General features: G+C 39.5%; 1 protein-coding gene across 2 annotated transcripts in view; it reads left to right on the forward strand.

The window, feature by feature from the left end:
- Positions 1 to 243: 243 nt before the first annotated feature.
- The window catches only part of Prpf18 (pre-mRNA processing factor 18), a 28,160-nt gene continuing 8,363 nt past the window's right edge, over positions 244 to 20,040 (forward strand). The window contains exons 1-10 of one of the 2 annotated variants that reach the window (XM_069990386.1): positions 244 to 422; positions 6,022 to 6,099; positions 6,212 to 6,238; positions 8,852 to 8,956; positions 10,493 to 10,606; positions 11,311 to 11,457; positions 12,952 to 13,020; positions 14,478 to 14,618; positions 14,730 to 14,801; positions 17,754 to 17,909. In XM_069990386.1, the coding sequence (XP_069846487.1) occupies positions 357 to 422; positions 6,022 to 6,099; positions 6,212 to 6,238; positions 8,852 to 8,956; positions 10,493 to 10,606; positions 11,311 to 11,457; positions 12,952 to 13,020; positions 14,478 to 14,618; positions 14,730 to 14,801; positions 17,754 to 17,909 (975 nt within the window). In that variant the 5' untranslated portion in view covers positions 244 to 356. The remainder of the gene's footprint in view (positions 423 to 6,021; positions 6,100 to 6,211; positions 6,239 to 8,851; positions 8,957 to 10,492; positions 10,607 to 11,310; positions 11,458 to 12,951; positions 13,021 to 14,477; positions 14,619 to 14,729; positions 14,802 to 17,753; positions 17,910 to 20,040) is intronic. The other variant, XM_069990387.1, reaches the window with a different exon arrangement.

Raw genomic sequence — 20,040 nt, forward strand, 5'->3', positions numbered from 1 at the left:
TGTGGAATGGAACCCAGAGCTTCATGCATGCTAGGCAAGATCTCTACCACGAAGCCACATTTCCCAACCATTTGGCCCCAAATTCTATACTGTAACTCTGTCCTAGGGGATACTGCAGGAGCTTTTCCGGAGGTCGCCGTCAGAAGGCGCTGATGAGCAACCGCTTCGCCACCCACAGCGGGCCGGGGCGCTCTCTTCCTTCCTCTCTCTGATCCCGATTTCCGCCGGAAGCGGGCGCGTCGGTTGTTGTGGTCCGGTACCGACGCGGCTCCGCTGCCAGTCGGCTGTGGGGTGAACCTGGCGGGGTGGTCTGGGTCGGAGGAGCTGGAAACTCGAGCTTCGGGCCGGACGGCGGGATGGACGTCCTGAAATCGGAGATTCTGCGGAAACGACAGCTGGTGGAGGACAGGAACCTGTTGGTGGTGAGGACCCGGATGGTTGTGGGGCTCGGGGGTGGGCGTGGGAGTGGGGGGGAGGGTCGTGGGGGTGGGGGTGGGGGGAGGGACGTGGGGGGTGGGAGTGGGGGGAGGGACGTGGGGGTGGGAGTGGGGGGAGGGCTTCTATGGACGGGTTACGTCTGTCTGTGTTTACCCGCTAATAAGTTAGAGAAACTTGAAAAATACACGTTCGCTGATCATCTGGGGAACACCGGCTAGCCAATGACAGTCGCACAAAATGATATTATTGTAGTATGCCTGAGGTTTCTGGAAGCATTCTTAAGGCATTAAGGAAACAAGTACGCGGTGGCAGGTCTAAAGTTTCTCAACACTTTTTTTTTTTTTTAATTCGGAAGCTGGGATTTCTTTTTTTAAATCATAGGCAACAAATAATGATAGCCTCATGGTGTTCAGTGGGAAACATGACCGATTATTCAAGCCCTAAGTGTAGTTTGTCAGTATCAGTTCATGATAAAATAGTACTCCGTGAAAAAAAAAAACAGCCCATTTAGCTTTCAGCTTAGTTGCCTTTCTCTCGGGCGGCTATTGTACTTTGGTATAAATGCAAAATGCTTTATGCATACTTCCTGTTTTGTCCCACAAGATATTAAAAGACTGTGGCCAAGTATGACGGCTTAATATAATTGTTTTACTATAGATTAACTCTCATCCAAACATCTGAAATGCTCCAAAATCCTGCAGCCGACTTCAGTTGAATATTCAAAACACAGGCACACTAAAACTATTGTGTAAAATTGCCTCTGATCTCGTAAAGTGTACATGGACATATGGGAATTTTGTGTTTCCCCTTCTCCAAAGTAACTTTATGAATGTGCAACTATTGCAGAATAATTTAAGAAAGAAAAAAGCCTGTGGGATCCAGAACACTGCTGGTTCCAGGTATTTTGAGTAAGGGCTGCTTAACCTGGAGCAAAACTGGCTATCCCTGCATGTTGACAGTCTGTGCCTCTGCCTTGATTTCTTGTTGAAGCTCACCATTTCTTACCCATAGAATTGAAAACAGCTGTGGCCTCATGGTTCCTCTCAAAAGGTCTTTCTAGACCCACAGGTGTCTGAGGTCCTATGCTTTGCCAATGCTTTGAGGCCTTTGATTGATGGATGTATACCATGTAAGTTAGAGTTGTTAAGTTGGTGGGTGGCAGATTTCATAATCATTAGTTCTAAAATAGTAGCCAGTTGCTGGTGGCTCATCCTGTAATCCTTGCTACTCAGGAGGTTGAGCTCTCAAAGCCAGCTTAGGCAGGAAAGCCTATGAGACTCTCTTCGCCAGTTAACCACCAAAAAGCTGGAAGTGAGCTGTGGTTCAAAATGTAGAGTGTTAGCTTTGATTTTTAAAAAAATGCTGAGGGACAGTGCCAGGTACTGAGTTCTAGCCCCAAGACTGGCCCATTTAAAAACAACAGCAACAAAAGAAACAGCTGTGAAAAAGGGAGCTAATTAAAACACATGTGTTGGATCTGTACTTGATATGAGGGAGGACAGTGCTGTAAAGGGAAAATCGCTTTATGAAAGACTCAGCTCAACCTGTGTTTACAGAATGCACATTTGCATAATTAGATTTGATTTAAAACAATGTTCATAATTACTTTTAATTTTGCATCATAAACTTTTCCTAGTTGACTTTTTAGCTTTTAATTTAGCACTTGGTTTGGTCATATATATGTGCTGATTGTGTGTGTGTGTGTGTGTGTGTGTGTGTGTGTTGCAGTTGAGACTTAGGGTTGCATATATATATGTATATGTAATTTTTTTGGTGGCATTGTAGATTGAACCTGGGGCACTGTAGGCAAGCATTCTCTACTGAGTTACATCCCCAGCTCGTGAAGGGTCTCTGTCGCCCCCAAAAGCAAGGATCAAGCCCAGTATTGGCACACATGCACAAACATAAGGCCTCTCCAAAATAATCAAAAAGCCAAGATGAAGGCCTGGCTCAAGTGGTAGGCAACCACTTGATGGGCAGTCTCCCCGTCATGCCTGGCTTTTTTGCTCAAGGCTGGTTCTACCAGTGAGGCTGCACTTTCCATCTCCTGCATTTGCTGGTAATTTCTACTTTTCTACTGCGGCTGTTTTTGAACTGCAGTCATCAGATATCAGCTGTAGCTAGTTTTATATATTCATGAGTCATCAGCGCCCAGCTTTACTGTAGTCTAATTTGCATTTTCCTGATAATTAGCTATGCCAAGCACTTTTCTTGTGGCTCTTATCATTTAATTGAATATTTAAATTAGATTAGTTTCTGTTTCATATTAAGTTGAAAGGCCTCCACCCCATCTCTTGGTACCTCAGTTTGAACTCAGGGGTTTGTTCTTGCTCAGCTTGCTTGTTCACTGCTGACACTCTACCATGTGAGCTGTGCTTCCAGTTTGACTTTATGCTAGTTATTGGAGTCTTTTCTACTTTTGAATTTTTGGATTTCAGTCTCCTGATTAGCTAGAATTATAGGCTTGAGCCACCAGCACCCAGCTATCATATGATACTATTGGTTATTTCCTTTCTGTTTTTCTCCCTCTGTCATTTCCCCACCTGTACCCTTCCCTCCCTCCCTCCCTCCTCCCTTTTCTTTCTAAATCGTCTTGTGGAATCTTATTTTTAAAGTAGTTTTGGCATGCAGTAACTATGTTTGTTTGTTGCTGCCCATCCTGGGCTTGAATTATTTTGCCAGTCCTGGTGCTTGAACTCAGGGCCTGGGCACTGTCCCTGAGCTTCTTTTGCTGAAGGCTAGCACTCTACCCCTTGAGCCACAGCGCCACTTCTGGCCTTTTTTGTTTATATGGTACTGAGGAATGGAACCCAGGGTTTCATGTGTGCTATGTGAACACTACCACTAAGCCACATTCCCAGCCCTAGACTACACTTTTAATATGTACAATTCAGTGAATTTTTTTTTTTTTGTCGGTCGTGGGGCTTGAACTCTGGGCCTGGGCGCTGTCCCTCAGCCCTTCAGCTCAAGGCAAGCGCTCTACCACTTGAGCTACAGCGCCACTTTCGGTTTTCTGGTGGTTTATTGGAGATAGGAGTCTCACGGTCTCTCCTGCCCGGGCTGGCTTTGAACCGCGATCCTCAGATCTCAGCCTCCTGAGTAGCTAGGATTACAGGCGTGAGCCACCAGTGCCCGGCCAATTCAGTGAATTTTAACACATGTATGCATCTGTGAAACTGTCTACAGAAGAGTGTGAACAGATCCATCTCACCAGAAGTTTCCTTATATGCTTTGTAATCCCTCCTTCCCTCCTTGCAGCCTGTCCCACCCTGTCCATCCATAGCCACTGATCTCCTTTGGTTACTTTATATTAGATAGCATGTTCTAGAATTTTATGCAAATGGAATGATTGGTTATGTTCTCTCGCTTGCTTGCTTTCATTCAGCCTATTAGATGCACTGACATCACTGAAAAATATATTGCCTTGATAGCATAAAATATGTATAATATATAAAAATATATTCTTGATAGTTTTTTCCATTTCCTGGAATTCATCTTGATAAATATTATTTTATGTGATCAGAAGCGCAGAAGCATTGTGCCTTTGGCTTCCTCCCCTAAGAGTATCCTCCTTTGGTCTCACTACATGTGCATACCTAGAGCTCTTGATAATGTTTGCTGTCACCATTGACTCACTGATTTTCATGTAGGCAGACGTTATGGATGATGGAGCCTTCATGAGCTTAGACCTGTGAATCCTCACTTTTATAATCTAGAGAGTACAACTTGGATAGAATCCAAGAATAACATTTATAAAGCAGGGTTATAGGGTCTCACCAAGTTTCCTAAACAATATTTTCAAATGTTCTGATATTTAACGCCTAGTAAATTAGGTGTGTCCAATGGAATTGAGACAGTCCAATGAGACATTCATGGACAGTGGGCTCGGCCTTGGCAGTCCTTTCGGGGTACCCCAATGGAGTTGGCAAGTGTATTTGAAATATGATGATTGTAGAACACATAGGTAAAAGGAATAATTTGAGATGCTGAATTTGGGGTGTCTGGGTACAGAGCACCACACCAAAAGCTTAAGAACCAGAGTTCTGGCTCTGCCTCTGTCACTCAGCAGTCTTGCCCAGTTCTTAGAATGTTGCCTGATCTCATTCTCAATTTTCTTAACCTGTAAAAGGGGATAGTTCTTTAGTAGTTTGATACTGTCAGTTCCTTATCAGATAGCATCTCTGCCTTTTGTTTCTGGCAAATTGTGTTTGCTGTGTGGTTGATAAGTGTATAATGTTTATTGAGTTAATGAGTGAACTTTGTTTATATAAAAACAGTTGTCTAATGGGCTCTATATATTCTTTCCCTAACCCACATAACTAGCAGAAGGGACATGTTTTTATGTCACCAACATATATCATATCCAACAAAAATAAAATTATTTGATATAATTAAATTCACAGTCATATATTCCAATCAATTTATGTATGTTTTTGTGTTTGCAGTTGGTTTGTTCAAATCAGATCCACACAAAATTAACTAATTGCATTTCTATATCAGGACTTCTTTCCTTTTAATCTAGAATATTTTCATTCCTCCAGCTTCCCCTTTTTGTCCCATGAAATTAATCTGTTGGAGAGGCTAAAACTAACCCAGTGTCCTGGGCTGGTTTGATTGCTTCCTGGTGTTGTCTTTCCTTACTCCTTTATTCTCTACCTTTGAGAAGAGTATGTCATAGATGCTGCTGTCTCCTTCCTGTGGTTTTCATAGGCTGGGCATAATATTTTACTGACGATTAGTGTGGATTCAGGTGCTGGTAACTGGTTCTTGCTATTATTGTTACCCTCAAACCTTTGTCCTAATATATTTAGCATTTGTACAGAGTTGCTACCTGAGTGAGTGAACGTTGGAACTACAAGATGCTAAAGACATGTGAGATAATATTGAGGTTCTGTTATCATTAGTTTACAAAGTTGGGAAGTGTCTGTTTGAATAGAGTCATCAATGGAATAATATCCAAGAGGCAGAGCTGCACATAGCTTGTAAATTGGGCTGTAGATTTCACAGTGCAGGTATGTAAAGTACTAACATTTTTAGCCTGGATCAGACTCTGAGATCTCTGTTACTTAACATCAAAACAAATCAAGCAAAAGCCTTAGATTCACTAACAACATTTGGTATTGATATTATTTTAACAATGAATTGATAACTAAAATTCTAAGACACAAAAAGGGTTTAGGTACATCCTTAGAACTCTTTTTCAAAAGTTGCCTATATCTGCCCAAGTTATGTTGGTTTTGGTTATGAGTAAAACATTAAAACACAATTTTATGTGGTTCATAATCCACTTGTAGAAATTTTCTTTCAACTTAGACATTAGGAAATTATGAACATTTGGAAAATATTATTGGTTCTTTGCTGAGTTGGACAAACATAGTCAAGTGATAGTTTGAGGAAAATACTTGCACATCTGTTTCACATCCATGCCAATACCCACTTCAGGTTACAGAGACCATAGAACCAAAAAGCAAGAAATTTTTGTAAAACTTAGGAGTTACCAAAAGCTTTCCAAAGCACTTGAGGACTATGGGACATTAAATTTGCCCAAGGATATATTATTAACCTTCTTGTTTCCTTTAATAGGAAAATAAGAAATATTTCAAGAGAAGTGAACTTGCAAAAAAAGAAGAGGAAGCTTATTTTGAAAGATGTGGCTACAAGGTAAGAATGCCAGTTTTTTATGTTAAATTATATGTTTCTGAGTTTATTATTGTACAGTTGATAAATGACAAAATTATTGATCTCTGTTCAATTTATTAATGTTATACATTAGCCTATAAGTGAGAAGCCATCTGGAGAGGTATGAGTTTTTGCCTTTGCTTTTTAAAAATACATCTCTTGAGTTCAGGAAAATACATGCATGACTTCTGGCTTGGATTGGTTTGGCTTTTTGTGGACAGCATGAAGTGGCTTGAGATCAAAGCTGGATCTGCAACTGCCTGATTTCCATCTCCACACCTCTCCTCTCCCAACCTCTCCCACAAGAGTTCAAAGCACTTTAGTCACTCAGCAGCAGTGACACTGGCAGTGGTGATGTCCCTGTGTTCTCCTGAATATTTTAAGCCATTGATTTTGTTTGCAGTGATGGTAAATTCCTTTGGGGCCCTAAGTACTGCTGCCTAAACTACAGCATACTGTACATTAATAGGCTTTTGTGTTAGAATAAGGGATAGCATTTTATAGTTATGATAGTCCATTGGTTGAGAACAATTTTGAAATACTGTTTAGAAACAGATGACTTGTCTGAAAGACTTTGCTTGTGTATTTTAGAAGCATTGCTGAAATGATCTTTGACATTAGTTGATAATCATACTGGGGTTTTTTATTGGGAGGGGTTACTGGTTGTAACCTCCCATATGGAGAAGCCATGTTTGAGATCTTATAACAGACAACTAGATCTAGTCTAATAATCTGAACTCACTGTCATGAGAGTCTACTGAAATACTTACGCTGAACCCTAATTTGAAATCAACTTTCTGCTTGTGAAACATCAATATAAAATTAACATTCTTGTGCATGTAGTGGGCAAAGTCCTGGAAATTAATTTATGTGATACAGCATTTTTAAAAGGACGCATGAGGAATGCAAATGGTATGCAGATGCACTTAGCTTCATTTTGTAGTGCTGGGAAAGGGCAAGTAGTAAAGAAGCATGGAGTTAGATTTCTGGCAGCTGTGTTCTGTTAGTTTTCCGTGGATGTATTTATTTCATTTGCTTTTAGTTTAGGAAGTTAAATTTGTTTTATGTAAATAACTATTAGGTAATCAGCCAGAAAGAAAAGTTCTTGTATTTTGCTTGTCCGACCACTATTATATAATTCAAGCTTATTATAAGTTTAGTCTGCTGACTTGTCACATTCCCAGATCTCTAACCTTGAACCTTTTCAACTTTTTTGCTAAGGTAGGAAGATAATTCTGCCCCACGTGAATAGTCTCAGGGAGTGGATAGGCTTCTTTTATATATTGGAAAGCAATGAAGCAGACTAATTACTGTGGAGGGATTGCTTGCAACTTTGAGTCCAGCTGACAAAAATCTCTTTCATCCTTGTCCTACAGCTGTCAACTGCCACTGTGTAATTAAAAGTGTTTTTAGTTTGGAGATTTGGATTACAAACTTGAAAATTAAGCACAGTTTTTTGTTTTTTCTAAAGATGTATTTAATATTTTCTTTTTGGTAATGGTAACAATATAGTATTGCAGAATCTCTTTTCCTTTATAAGAGTGAGTTACCATTTTTATGACTTGGTCATGGGGCTTGAACTCAGGGCCTGGGTGCTGTCCCTGAGCTCTTTATTTCAATGGTAGTACTCTACTACTTTGATCCACAGCTCTACTTCTGGTTTTCTGGTAGTTAATTGGAGATAAGAGACTCACAGGACTTTCCTGCTCGTGCTAGCTTCAAACCATGATCCTCAGTTCTTAAGTCTCCTGAGTAGCTAGGATTATAGACATGAGCTACCAGTGCCTGGCAGTTCTTTTTACTTTGATTTAATCTCAATGTCAGTCAGTTATGGTAAATACATCTTTAACCATAAACTGTAGAATCATGAATTAAATAATTTTAACCAAATGCTTTTCTTAATTGAATGAGTTTCTTTCTTTACTGTTGATCTTTGGTGGTGTTTTGAATCTGGCTCCCAGAATTGAGTGGCTAAATGGGAAACCATGAGTCAATATGCAGTGGGGCTCACATTAGTTTTCCTAATCTATGACATGGACTGCTACTCAGATATGGAAAATATTGAAGAGCTTTTTCCTTGAGGTTTCATATGCAAAGTCTATCCACTCTTTCTTTGACTGACATACAAAGAGCTGCCATTTTTCATTTTCCTATAAATATAGTTCATACCTTGGTTTTTGGCCAGTTCTGTATAGCATGGAGAAGTTTTCTATACGTCTGATAACAATTTCTCTGGGGTTGGAAGAATCCTTTTCCAAACCAAAATAAGGAAAAAGCTTGAGTTGGAAGTTTCACAGATTTCTGGTGGAAAGCAATTTTTTAGTCTTCATTTTAACACTCGCAGCAATCAACACTGTAAAGTTTCTCTCCGAGGAGAAGCAAATTGATTGTTGTAAAGAAGTGTACCTAAAATAGAAGCCAAGGAGAACGTGAGTGCAGATTTCAGCCTTATTGAGTTTGATTTTGGAAACCACTATAGTAATGCCACGTTTATAGCAAGAGTGCTTTCTCTGCATGCATGCTGTCTACTTGCGATGTTCCTGACTGAAATGGATGCATTTACTAAGCTCTTAAAAGCATGTACAACTATTAGGATTAGGAATTTTTTCCTTAGAGAAACATGTAGAATACATTTAATATTTAAATGTGCTTAATTTTTGTGTATAGCTAATGTGGTGATGATATTAACTGTATTTTAAAAACTGAACTTTATTTCTTTTGGCAATTAATATAGATACAACCTAAAGAAGAAGACCAGAAACCACTAACTTCATCAAATCCAGTATTAGAACTTGAACTGGCTGAGGAAAAATTACCCATGACTCTTTCTAGGCAAGAGGTAGGTTAATATTACAAGTATTAGGTGGACAAAAAGAAAAATAGTGTTTGCCTAAGTTATATGTTATTTCCCATACAGGAAAGCTAACCCCAAACCCCTGTAGCTACAGTTTTCTTCATGTACTACTACATTATTCTCTGCTTGTTTTTTAGTAGTGGTATCTTCCAAGCATAAACTTTAAATAATGAACAAATGCATTCTAAGTAAATATAAATTCACCTAATATACTTAAATTATTTTTATGTAGTTATTTTGCTAATTATTCTTTTTTTATACTGCTTCATCTTTCCAGATCAACTACAGAGATTTACATATTTTTAATGTTTTGACTTTCAACTTTCTGTTACTAGAATTGAACATGTTTTTGTTTTCCATGGTCATTAATGTTTCTTTTTTTTCTGGAATCTTTTTTTCATATGTGGAATCTAGTTGTTGTTTTTTTTTTTTAATCTGAATCTGTATCTCTTCCTCCTCCTCCTCTCCTCTCCTTCCTCTTCTCCTACCTCTTCCTCCTCTTCTCCTCTTCTCCTCTTCTTCTCTTTTCTGTGCTGGTATTGGGTCTAGAGCAAAGCAGCTCAGGGATGGTGTCCAGGCCCTGAGTTCAAGCCCCAGGACAGATGTGATTCCCCCCTCCTCAATTATTAATTTTTTCAGTTTTTTTCTTTTTATTAATTTCATTATTGTAAAGATGCTGTACTCTGAGGGGTTACAGTTACATGAGTAAGAATGAGTATATTTCTTGTCAAGCATTGTTACCCCCTCCTCTGTTTTTCTCCTATCCCTTCCCTTACCCCACCTTCTACCCCCATACCAAAGTTGTAAAGGTTATTTCCAATATAGTGTCTTGTGAGTATCATTGTTACAATGGATCATCCTGTGTCCTTGTTTCAGCATTTTGTTAATTGTCCTTCCCCCCCCAAATTAGATAAATGTCCTCAATTATTTTTGTTACCTTTAAGTAGTTGTACAAAAGGTTTTCAATTCAGCATGTCAGTTTGTAAGTACAGTGCATCTTGATTGGTATCTCTCCTATTTCTCCCAACCCCCACCCATCCCCTCAATTTTCTTGGTTCTAAAAGACAAGTCATAATTATGTAAAATGAGAACCAAAAGTTAATCCTTTTTCTTATATTCTGATAAAAAGGCTCGCTTTATTTACTTTTTTTTTTTGCATTTCTTAAACAATACAGATGGTTTATGTTAGGAACTTGCTTTACATTTGAGTTGTAGATTCATCTGTCTGGCCATTTTCTAGGAACTATTCAGTAATAAGATTTTATAGTATTGACATTTGAGTCAAAGTTTTTTAATTAAAGTATTCTATTTTCTGCTTTGCTCCCAGTTTAGTATAATTGAAATGATTAAAATTTTTGGAGATTTTATATTCATTCAAACATGAATTTGGATAATTAGATTAGCTTTATTAAACCCATGTTTCAATATTATGGTAAAATACGCAAATTATTTTGAGATGTTTAGTGTCTTTCCTGTTTTGAAAAATTAAGTAATATACTGGGCATTTGTTTCTGTTTATAGGTTATCAGAAGATTGAGAGAAAGAGGAGAACCAATTAGACTGTTTGGAGAAACTGATTATGACGCTTTTCAGCGTTTAAGAAAAATAGAGATCCTTACCCCAGAAGTTAACAAGGTAAGCAGTATAAAGCTAGAAAAGTAGCACAATAGCACATAAGCTACAAGAGTATAGAGTTTGGCTAATTACATGCTTATAGGCAAAAATGAAAATACTGAGTTGTCAGATTACTTCTGCTGAAGGAAGACAAGTTTTCTTCAGTTTTAAAATAGGTATGTGTTTTCAGTCTAAGTTGAGTGCATATATAGAAATTTGGGGGCAAGAGTTTAGGAATAGGTTTGGGTTCCATTCTTAGATTATAGTTAATAGGATGTGATCACTTGACTTTTAATCTAAGTCTTAAAAGTCCTCATTTGTAAAATAGAAGCAATGATACCTGGCTCCTTCAGATGTTATGAAAATTGAATGAGATAATCTTTTGGAATTCCTTGGATTCCACATGATGCATAGCAGGTACTTAGTTTTTGATAAAAGTTAGTCTTTAAGAAGATTTTTAGTTGGATTTGTTTCTTTATCTGAATGGACTTTCTAAGTATCTTCCTTTAAATATGCATATACAACTTAGTGATGATAGTTTTATAGATAGCATAATGTATTGATATAGAATATACCAAAAGTATAATGTGTTGATAATGTTGTGTCCTATTTTGTCAACTTCTTAACTGCATGTGGATAGAAAAATGAAGCATACATACCCTTAATGAAAAGCCATAGGTAAAAGATACATGGAAGTTCATAAGAGGTACTTTGTCTTTACTTAGGGCCTGAGGAATGATCTGAAAGCAGCTTTGGATAAGATTGACCAGCAGTACCTCAATGAAATTGTGGGTGGGCAGGAGCCTGGGGAGGAGGATACACAAAATGATCTTAAAGTGCATGAGGAAAACACCACCATCGAAGAGTTAGAGGTAATGTCTATGCTCAGCCCAGCCAGCTCCCCATTGCCCCTTTTTCCTGGGCAGAGATGGCTGAGCCAATCATTTGTCACTGCAGATCACACTGGAGTGTGCTGCCTCAGTGTTTTTCCACTGTCATTTGTTCAGATTCCTCTACCTTCTTCCTTCACAAGCATCCACTGTAATGTGTCTGATGTTTCTCCTTTTTTCTGGTGTTTGGGGAAAGCCTGCAGTATTTTATGTGCATATATTAAATTGCATGGTGGTAATTTCTATTCCCTTCCTTTTGGTTTTACTTGATTTTCTCTTTGTACTGCTTTTAAGATCCATCCTTGATACTTTAGACACATTTAATTCCTTTGCTTTTAATTGTTACATGTGGTATTCATTATATTTTGATGTTTCCTTTTAATGTTGGGCTCTGAATTCTTTCAGCTCCTTAACAACAAACAGCTTTGTGATAAACAATCTTATACAACTGTTGTGGTCTGAAACAGGATTGTGGAATATATGTATGTGTGTAGATAACTTGCCTAAGAACTGCCAAGTTGCTATCCCCATTTGTAGCACCATAGCAGTGCGCAAAGGGTTTGTGTCCTTACATCTCTGCTAACATGTGGTGGTGGGTCTAGCTTTCCAGTTTAGCCATTGTGTTGAATGTGCGATCATACGTGTAATTTTCATTAAAAAGTAGTGTTGTGTCATGTTTACCTGTAAAATAATATAGCTTCAAATTTTGAAAAATGCTTAATGCAACATAAGCTGTAATTTTTGTTTCCTTTAGTTTCTGGCTCTTATACATATAGTGGTCGCTAAGAGTGAGATAATAGTTGTGAATCAAGGTTGTACTCATTTTAATGCCCCAGCAGCTATCTAAACTTTACTGAAGTAATAAGTGTAGGCAACTAGTTGTTGGTCAGAATCTTACTTCTCCCTCTTTCCCTCCCTCTCTTTCTTCCTTTTTTTTTTTTTTAACAGCTTTAAATACTCAGTATGTAAGATACCATTTCAAGTATATAATTCATTAGTTTTTAGTATCTTCACAGGTTGATGCCACCATTATCATAATCTAATTTTAGAACATTTTTGTCTCTCCCAAAAAAATCCATTCCTAGTCACAAGCAATAGTTTCATAAAAAGATAGCAAGCAGTTGGGCCTCAGAGGCTCACACCTGTAATCCTAGCTACTCAGAAGGCTGAGATCTGAGAATTGCAGTTCTAAGCCAGCCCAGGCAGGAAAGTCTGTGAGACTCCAATTAACCAGCAAAAATCCAGAAGTGGAACTGTGGCTCAAGTGGTAGAATGCTAATCGATGGGAAGCATACTCTCTAAATACAGATAGCAGATTAGCATCTTGATTTTCTTCCCTCCTATTGTGTCTAGAAATTTGAACAGGTTTTAAAATAAAAATAGAAGGGTGTGATAACCTTGTTTAACCTGGTGATGCTCATGTGTTCCTATTCAGTTGTGTGTTAATGAGCAGAAGTGTTGTTCCTTTCTCTTCAGGCCCTGGGGGAATCGTTAGGGAAGGGCGATGACCATAAGGACATGGACATCATCACCAAGTTCCTGAAGGTGAGTATCTTAGGTATGGGAAGGGGAGGGCATTTTGAACTTTCAAGAACTATTGTTTTGGGGCTATACAGGGTGAAAGGCAGGACAGGGAAATTCTGAAACATTTGTGCATATACTATGTTTATATCACCACTGTGCACTTGCATGTAGCAGTTAAGGAAAATATGTATCTACTTTGTACACACATAGTAGAATCCTAACAGCAAAATGAGCAAGATATTTGGAGGAGTTTCCTATTTTTTGTAAACACCCTAGGAAGGAGTGCAGTAGAAGGCTGCAGAGCTTTATACAAGAGTGGTGCAAATGGCCAGAAGGGAAGGACACTAGCATCAGAGAGCAACACATGCGACCTTCAGCCCTGTGTGCATCTTCCTACTTGGCTGTGATGGCCAGTTCTGCCTTTGTGGTCAGCATTTCTCTCGAATGTTTTAGGTAATGCAGGCAAATCCCAGGTTCATTTCAGTATTCTCAAACTCTTTGTGTTTGAGAATACGAAGACATTTAGATGCCAAAAATGCTTTTACTTGTGTTGATATTTTATTTTATTTTATTTTTTGTCGGTTGTGGGGCTTGAACTCTGGGCCTGGGCGCTGTCCCTCAGCTCTTCAGCTCAAGGCAAGCGCTCTACCACTTGAGCTACAGCGCCACTTCCGGGTTTTCTGGTGGTTTATTGGAGATAGGAGTCTCACTGTCTCTCCTGCCTGGGCTGGCTTTGAACCGCAATCCTCAGATCTCAGCCTCCTGAGTAGCTAGGATTACAGGCGTGAGCCACCAGAGCCCGGCTGTGTTGATATTTTAAATACAGAATTTGGTCATCAATGCATTGAGGATAAGGCATAGCACTCCACAGCATTGGTGGGCGCGAACTGGGTGGGGGCCTCTCATGTAGACATGCATGTGTGTGCTCCTTGGCCTTCAGAGGTGCTTTCTTTGGAAGGGTTCCAGTTAGACAGAAAACTCAGGAAGGATCAGTCACTTCCGTTTTGCATTTATTCCTTTTTTTCTCCTCCATTAGTAACATCCGTTAGTGGGATTTTTAGTTGATCTGTGTGTTCTGTGTAAGGAGAGAGTCCAAATGTTACAACATACATGAAAGAATGACTACCACAGTGCATGTGGTACTATGGATGACAAATCTAGATGGGTTGATTTTTATGGTACAAATAAACCCAGTGAAAGTTTTATTTCAATCAAATAGTTAAGAAGCTTGATAGTTCTTATTTGAGGAAATGGTTTATCTTAAGGTAGGGCTGTAGTACAGTGGGAAGTTTGTGATTTGCTAAAGATACTACTTTGGAACCTACACGATAAACAAGTAGTTCATTAAGTCTTACCTGACATTTTTAATCAGTGACATCCACTATAAGGATGAGAGAACCTACTTTATGTTAGAATGTGCATGCACGTATTGCCCACTAGGTGGCATTGCAATCTCATTTTCCTTGTTCTTTAAACAGTTTCTTCTTGGCGTCTGGGCTAAAGAATTGAATGCCAGAGAAGATTATATAAAGCGCAGTGTGCAGGGTAAACTGAACAGTGCTACTCAGAAACAAACTGAGTCCTATCTCAGGCCACTCTTCAGAAAGCTTCGGAAAAGGGTAAGAGTTGTTTTGTGAGCTTACAAAATGAAATCAGAATATGTTAATTGGGAATAAATGCTGTTTTCACTATCCCCAATAGTTTCCAAAGTTATTTTTTTTCTCTTCCAGAATCTTCCTGCTGACATAAAAGAGTCAATAACAGATATTATCAAGTTCATGTTGCAGAGAGAATACGTGAAGGTATATTATTATGTTGTGCCTTGAAGTTATTTTGAGCATATTTAAGTAGTGTGCATAATACAATGCTCATTTGGGATGAGAGAAGTTTATGTAGTACATTTAAGAATAAATGTCAAAGGAACTAGGAAACAAGTTGTAGTTTCTACTGTTTTGTCAGCATAAAGCATTGATTACCTTCAGATCACAACTGTATTTTCTTAGTACTTTCTTCTGTTTTTGGTACCACAGAGGATTAGACTCAGGGCCTCCCAAGTATAAGGCAGGTGCTCTATTCCTTAAACACTCCCTTACCTTAAGTTTTGTTTGTTTGTTTTCAGAGTGGTACTGAGGTTTAACCTTGAGGCCTCACAGAGCCAGCCTCCACCTTGATGTTTGTCATTTTTCAGATAGGGTCTCTCTTCCTGCCTTGAGATGTGAGCTGTGCCTTGAGCCCTCCTGAGTAGCTGGGATAACAGGTGTGCACTGCTCCATCCAGGTGGTCACAGAGAAGGGGGGGTCGTGTGTGTGTGTGTTTGTGTGTGTGTGTGTGTGTGTGTGTGTGCGCGCGCGCGCGCATGTACACATCAGTCCTGGGACTTAAACTCAGGGCCTGGGTACTCTCCTTGAGTGTTTTTAGCTCAAGTCTAGCGCTCTGCCACTTGAGCCACAGCTCTACTTCTGTAGTCATTTTTAGAGTAGGTTGAAAAGTTCTTTAAAGCATGAGTAGTTTTTAGGCAGGGCTTATTTTATGAATGAGATTGACTTTCCAAGTTTATAAATGGTTGATTATAGCTTGCAATGGATTCTCCCATAGAAAGGATGTCATATAGATTTGTTTCCCAGGCCTTCAATAAAAGGCCTTTTAATCTATTGCACTGATGATAAAAGGCAATTTAGCCATGCTCAGTATTGCTTGTGTGGGAAAACAGTCCAAGGATGGCTGCCAGGACTCACTCTCACTTCTGCAGCAGTAGCAGACCCTGTGCAGGGGAATGCTGTTTTTCTTTGTTCCTGGGTGGGCTTTCCAGGGAAAGCACTCTGGTGTCCAGGGCTTCTGAGGGCAGTGGAGGGCAGTCGGTTGGTATAGGGGGACAAGGAGAGAGTGCCTGTGATTGGAGTTTGAGCCATGTCTCCCTAGAAGTTAGGAGAAGAGGATGTCAGCACAGATATCACAGAGCAGCGCTAGAGCCCTGGAAACGAGAAGGCCCTGCTGGGATTTTGGGTGACCGCGTGGTTTAGTTGCAGCGTTAGGTTAATGAGGGAAACAAGCCATTTTATTCCTTGTAAGAGCCAGTTCTGTCAACAGGGTTTCTCAGTTTCTTAGTTTCTGTCAGTTGCATGATACTTAGGGTAATTACATTGGACCACAGTCATCACGGCCGAAGAAAAAAGTAATCAGCTTACTCGCCTGCTGGAGGAAACACATGTTCTTGTTTCTTTTTCCTCATAGTGGTATATCAGAATCAGGTGGAAGGTTCTTGTTATTTTTTTTAAGGAAACTAGATATTGATATTTTTATCAGTCAAAGTTGAATAAAAATTTATATACAAGCTGGGTATGGTGACACACACCTGTATTTGTAGCTGCTCAGGTGGCAGAGATAGGAGCATTGAAGTTTGAGTCCAACTGGGCAGGAAGTTATTGAGAAAACCTGTCTGAAAGGACAAAGGTGGGGTGATGGGCACCTGTAATCCCATCTGCTTGGGAGGTGGAGATTGGAGGATTGTTGTCCAAGGCTGGCTCTAGGTGAAGAACTGGAGGCTTTGAAAAATGAGGAGGCCTGAGAGGTGTAGCTTAAGTGATAGAACTCAAAAACAAGGCCCTGGAATTCATAATTTACCTACATCCAAAACAGCACAATAAAAAAAGCACATGAGAATCAGTGATTTAAAAAAAGTGTGTATACTGTTTAAAATTAAACTTTCAAAATGTGTTGAGTAGAGTAAGTTCAGATGTCATGAGTAGTGTAAATAGTCTCAACTTGTTCCTAGTGCTTATTTTTCATCAACTGAGCTCATCAATCATATAGGTGTTTGATTTTCAAAATTAAAATCTCTTGGAGGTCTGCTTTGAAACCCACACTATCTTTCAGAATTTACTTGACTCCTTTTTTCTCTTCCTTCCTCACAGCCAGATTTTGATTTTTAAAAGCCCTGTGTCTTTATTGGTTTAAGTGTCTTGGAAGGTGGGAGACTCATCCTTTAGCCGTTTGCTCGAGGGCCAGTGTTCTCTCTCTCCACACTTGTTATGGATCTTGTTGATTGTCCTAGCACACAGGCCCATTGCTTCCAGAGGGCTGCATCTATGCAGGGCGCAGGTGGCAGCTCAGGTTAGGTGGTGGGAAATGATTGAGCCTCTGTGGTCTTAGGGCTGCTCTGGAGAAGACAAGGTCTAGAGGAGACCCAAAGTAGAGTCTCTGTCACTGCATGACAATAACTGCCTTATTCCAGACCTGAAATATATTTATTCCCAGTGCACAAAGGATGTTTCTTTTTACAGCTTTCACTTCCTCCCGCCCTCCTTTTCCCCAGTGCATTTATGATGTCCAGCAGGACAATCAGAGACTCAATTTTGTGTGTGTGCACGCATGCGCATGTGTATGTTTATGCATGAACCAGTCCTTGGGTTTGAACTCAGGTCGTGAGCATTGTCCATGACTTTTGTGCTCAAGGATAGCACTCTATCACTTGAACCATAGCTCCACTTCTGTTTTTTGGTGTTTAATTGGAGATAAGAGTCTCACAGACTTCTTTGCCTGGGATGGCTTTGGTCCTCAGATCTCAGCCTCCTGAATAGCTAGGATTACAGGCGTGAGCCACTGGTGCCCTAATTTGAACAGCATAAACACTGTATCTTCAATATGCCAAAGATGTGGATGGAAATTCTGTCATAAAAGGCTGTGAAATACTTGGAATATAAATTTGGAGCAAGCTGTCTTTTTGCATTTCTGATTTTCTTCAACTTTCTTTTCAGGCAAATGATGCTTACCTTCAGATGGCCATTGGCAATGCTCCATGGCCTATTGGTGTCACTATGGTTGGTATCCATGCCAGAACTGGCCGGGAAAAGATTTTTTCCAAGCACGTTGCCCATGTTTTAAATGATGAAACTCAGCGGAAATATATTCAGGTGAGCAGTTTGTAGCAGGGTTAAGGTTTGCTCAAACATTCTTTGAATTCCAAACTTGAAAGTTTCATGTGCAAGAAAAGAATTGCAATTGTCCCCTCTTATCTGGAGTTTGATTCCAAGATCCTCGCCCTCCCCAGAGTAGATGTCGACAATAAATTAAGGCATCTAAAATTTAAGGATAATTTTTTTTTTTTTTTTTGGGTCCGGTCATGGGGCCTGAACTCTGGGCCTGGGCGCTGTCCCTCAGCTCTTCAGCTCAAGGCTAGCGCTCTACCACTTGAGCCACAGCGCCACTTCCAGCTTTTTTCTTTTTGCTTATGTGGTGCTGAGGAATCGAACCCAGGGCCTTGAGCATGCAAGGCAAGCGCTCTACCACTGAGCCACCTTCCCAGCCCCTAAGGATAATATTTTTTTTTTGGTGTGGTGCTCAAACTCTGGGCCTGGGTGCTGTCCCTTAGCTCTTCAGCTCAAAGCGAACACTCTACCACTTTAGCCACAGCACCACTTCTGGTTTTCTAGTGGTTAATTGGAGATGAGTCTCACAGACTTTCCTGCCTGGGCTGGCTTTGAACCACAGTCCTCAGATCTCAGCCTCCTGAGTAGCTAGGATTATAGGTGTGAGCCACTGGCACCTGGCTAAGGATAGTATTGAACACCAATATGTAAATTAGGCACAGTAAGAAAGTAACAAAAGCTGGGCATGATGGTGAGATCTCAAGGCCAGCCTGAGCCACAGTAGTGAGTCCTAGGCCAACTTGTGTGATGAGCCCACATAGTGAGACCCTGTAAATAATAAAAATAAATGAGCAGTAATGGTAAAGTAGAATAGTTATAATAGTATGCCATAGTGAATTGCCAATGTGGTCTCTCATATCCTGTGAGGTGACACAGTTGCTCTGTGTGATGCGATTGGGGTGAAGGACACAGGCATTGTGACCACATTGGCTACCGTTGCCCTGATACATTTAGGCCTTGACCATGCTGGTTGACTGTGGGTAACTGGTGCAGTACACAGTGGAGCACAGGCCGGGCGAGCACTGTGTAAATACATAGGACGTGGTGTGATAGGATGAAAATCCCTGTAGAGGAGCACTTACATTTAAGACACCTTCATCGAGAAAGGAACCTTTCCACTTTCCTTCATGATAGAGGACAGGACCAAGTGTTGGGCCTTAGTTACCTTAGCACTAAACATATTGCAGTTGTTGTTTATGTATTTTGGAAAAAAATATGTATATTAGCAAGTTAAGTTTATCAGAGAAATGTTGGAGTGTGGAAATTCAGTTCAAGTCTTTTACAGTACATTGTTTTTTATAAGTTCCAGGGTCACTAAAAGTTTCGAAGTGACCCATCTGTTTGAAAGAGGAATGAAGAGACTGGTTCAACTTATATGGTCATTTTTAAAGTCATGTATAATCATAATTCTGTATTTACATTACTAGGCCCAAAGTATTAGTAGTTCAGTTTTCTTGAAGTTATACAGAGAAACATGTTTGCACTGTTGTTGGGCCAAACTTTTCTGAAAACTTGATGGAAAAAAAATAAACTAATCTAGCTTTGCCAAATTGTCATAAATCCAGATTGTGTCTGAATAATGATGTTTGCTGGATGGTTATTCTAAAACTTGGAGATGATACTCTGAAAGTTTACTTGGGATTTGAAATTCACTTACTTGCATAAAGTTCTTTCAGATTTTATGCCAGAGAGCAGTCATTACCATATTCATGAGTTTTCTTCTTCTTCTTTGTATTTCAGTTCCAAGTGTTGGATGTTAATTTGTGTCACGCTTTATGCCTTATTCACATATATTAGCATTTTAAGATGCAATTTCAGTGTGAATTGTAGACATTTTAGAGTTCAAGTACAATTTTACAAAATTGAGCACATTTCCATTCCTTAATAACCCCAACTGACTGTATTAAAGGCAGAAACTTCAAGTTGGGGGAAAAAAAATAGTTTGGCTTTAACAATGGAATAGAATTTCAAGGATTGAATTTATCAATTATGTTCATCTATACTATAAACAAAGCCATAATGTATAAAAGTTCATATAATTTTCTTAAAAACAGGATTTACTTTTATAAATACATGATTTTCATTTCTCCTAGATTGACTTTATGTTTAAAAATAC

This window comes from Dipodomys merriami, unplaced genomic scaffold (assembly GCF_024711535.1).
Source record: "Dipodomys merriami isolate MVZ:Mamm:240054 unplaced genomic scaffold, mDipMer1.0.p SCAF_4, whole genome shotgun sequence".
Classification (NCBI taxonomy): Eukaryota; Metazoa; Chordata; class Mammalia; order Rodentia; family Heteromyidae; genus Dipodomys; species Dipodomys merriami.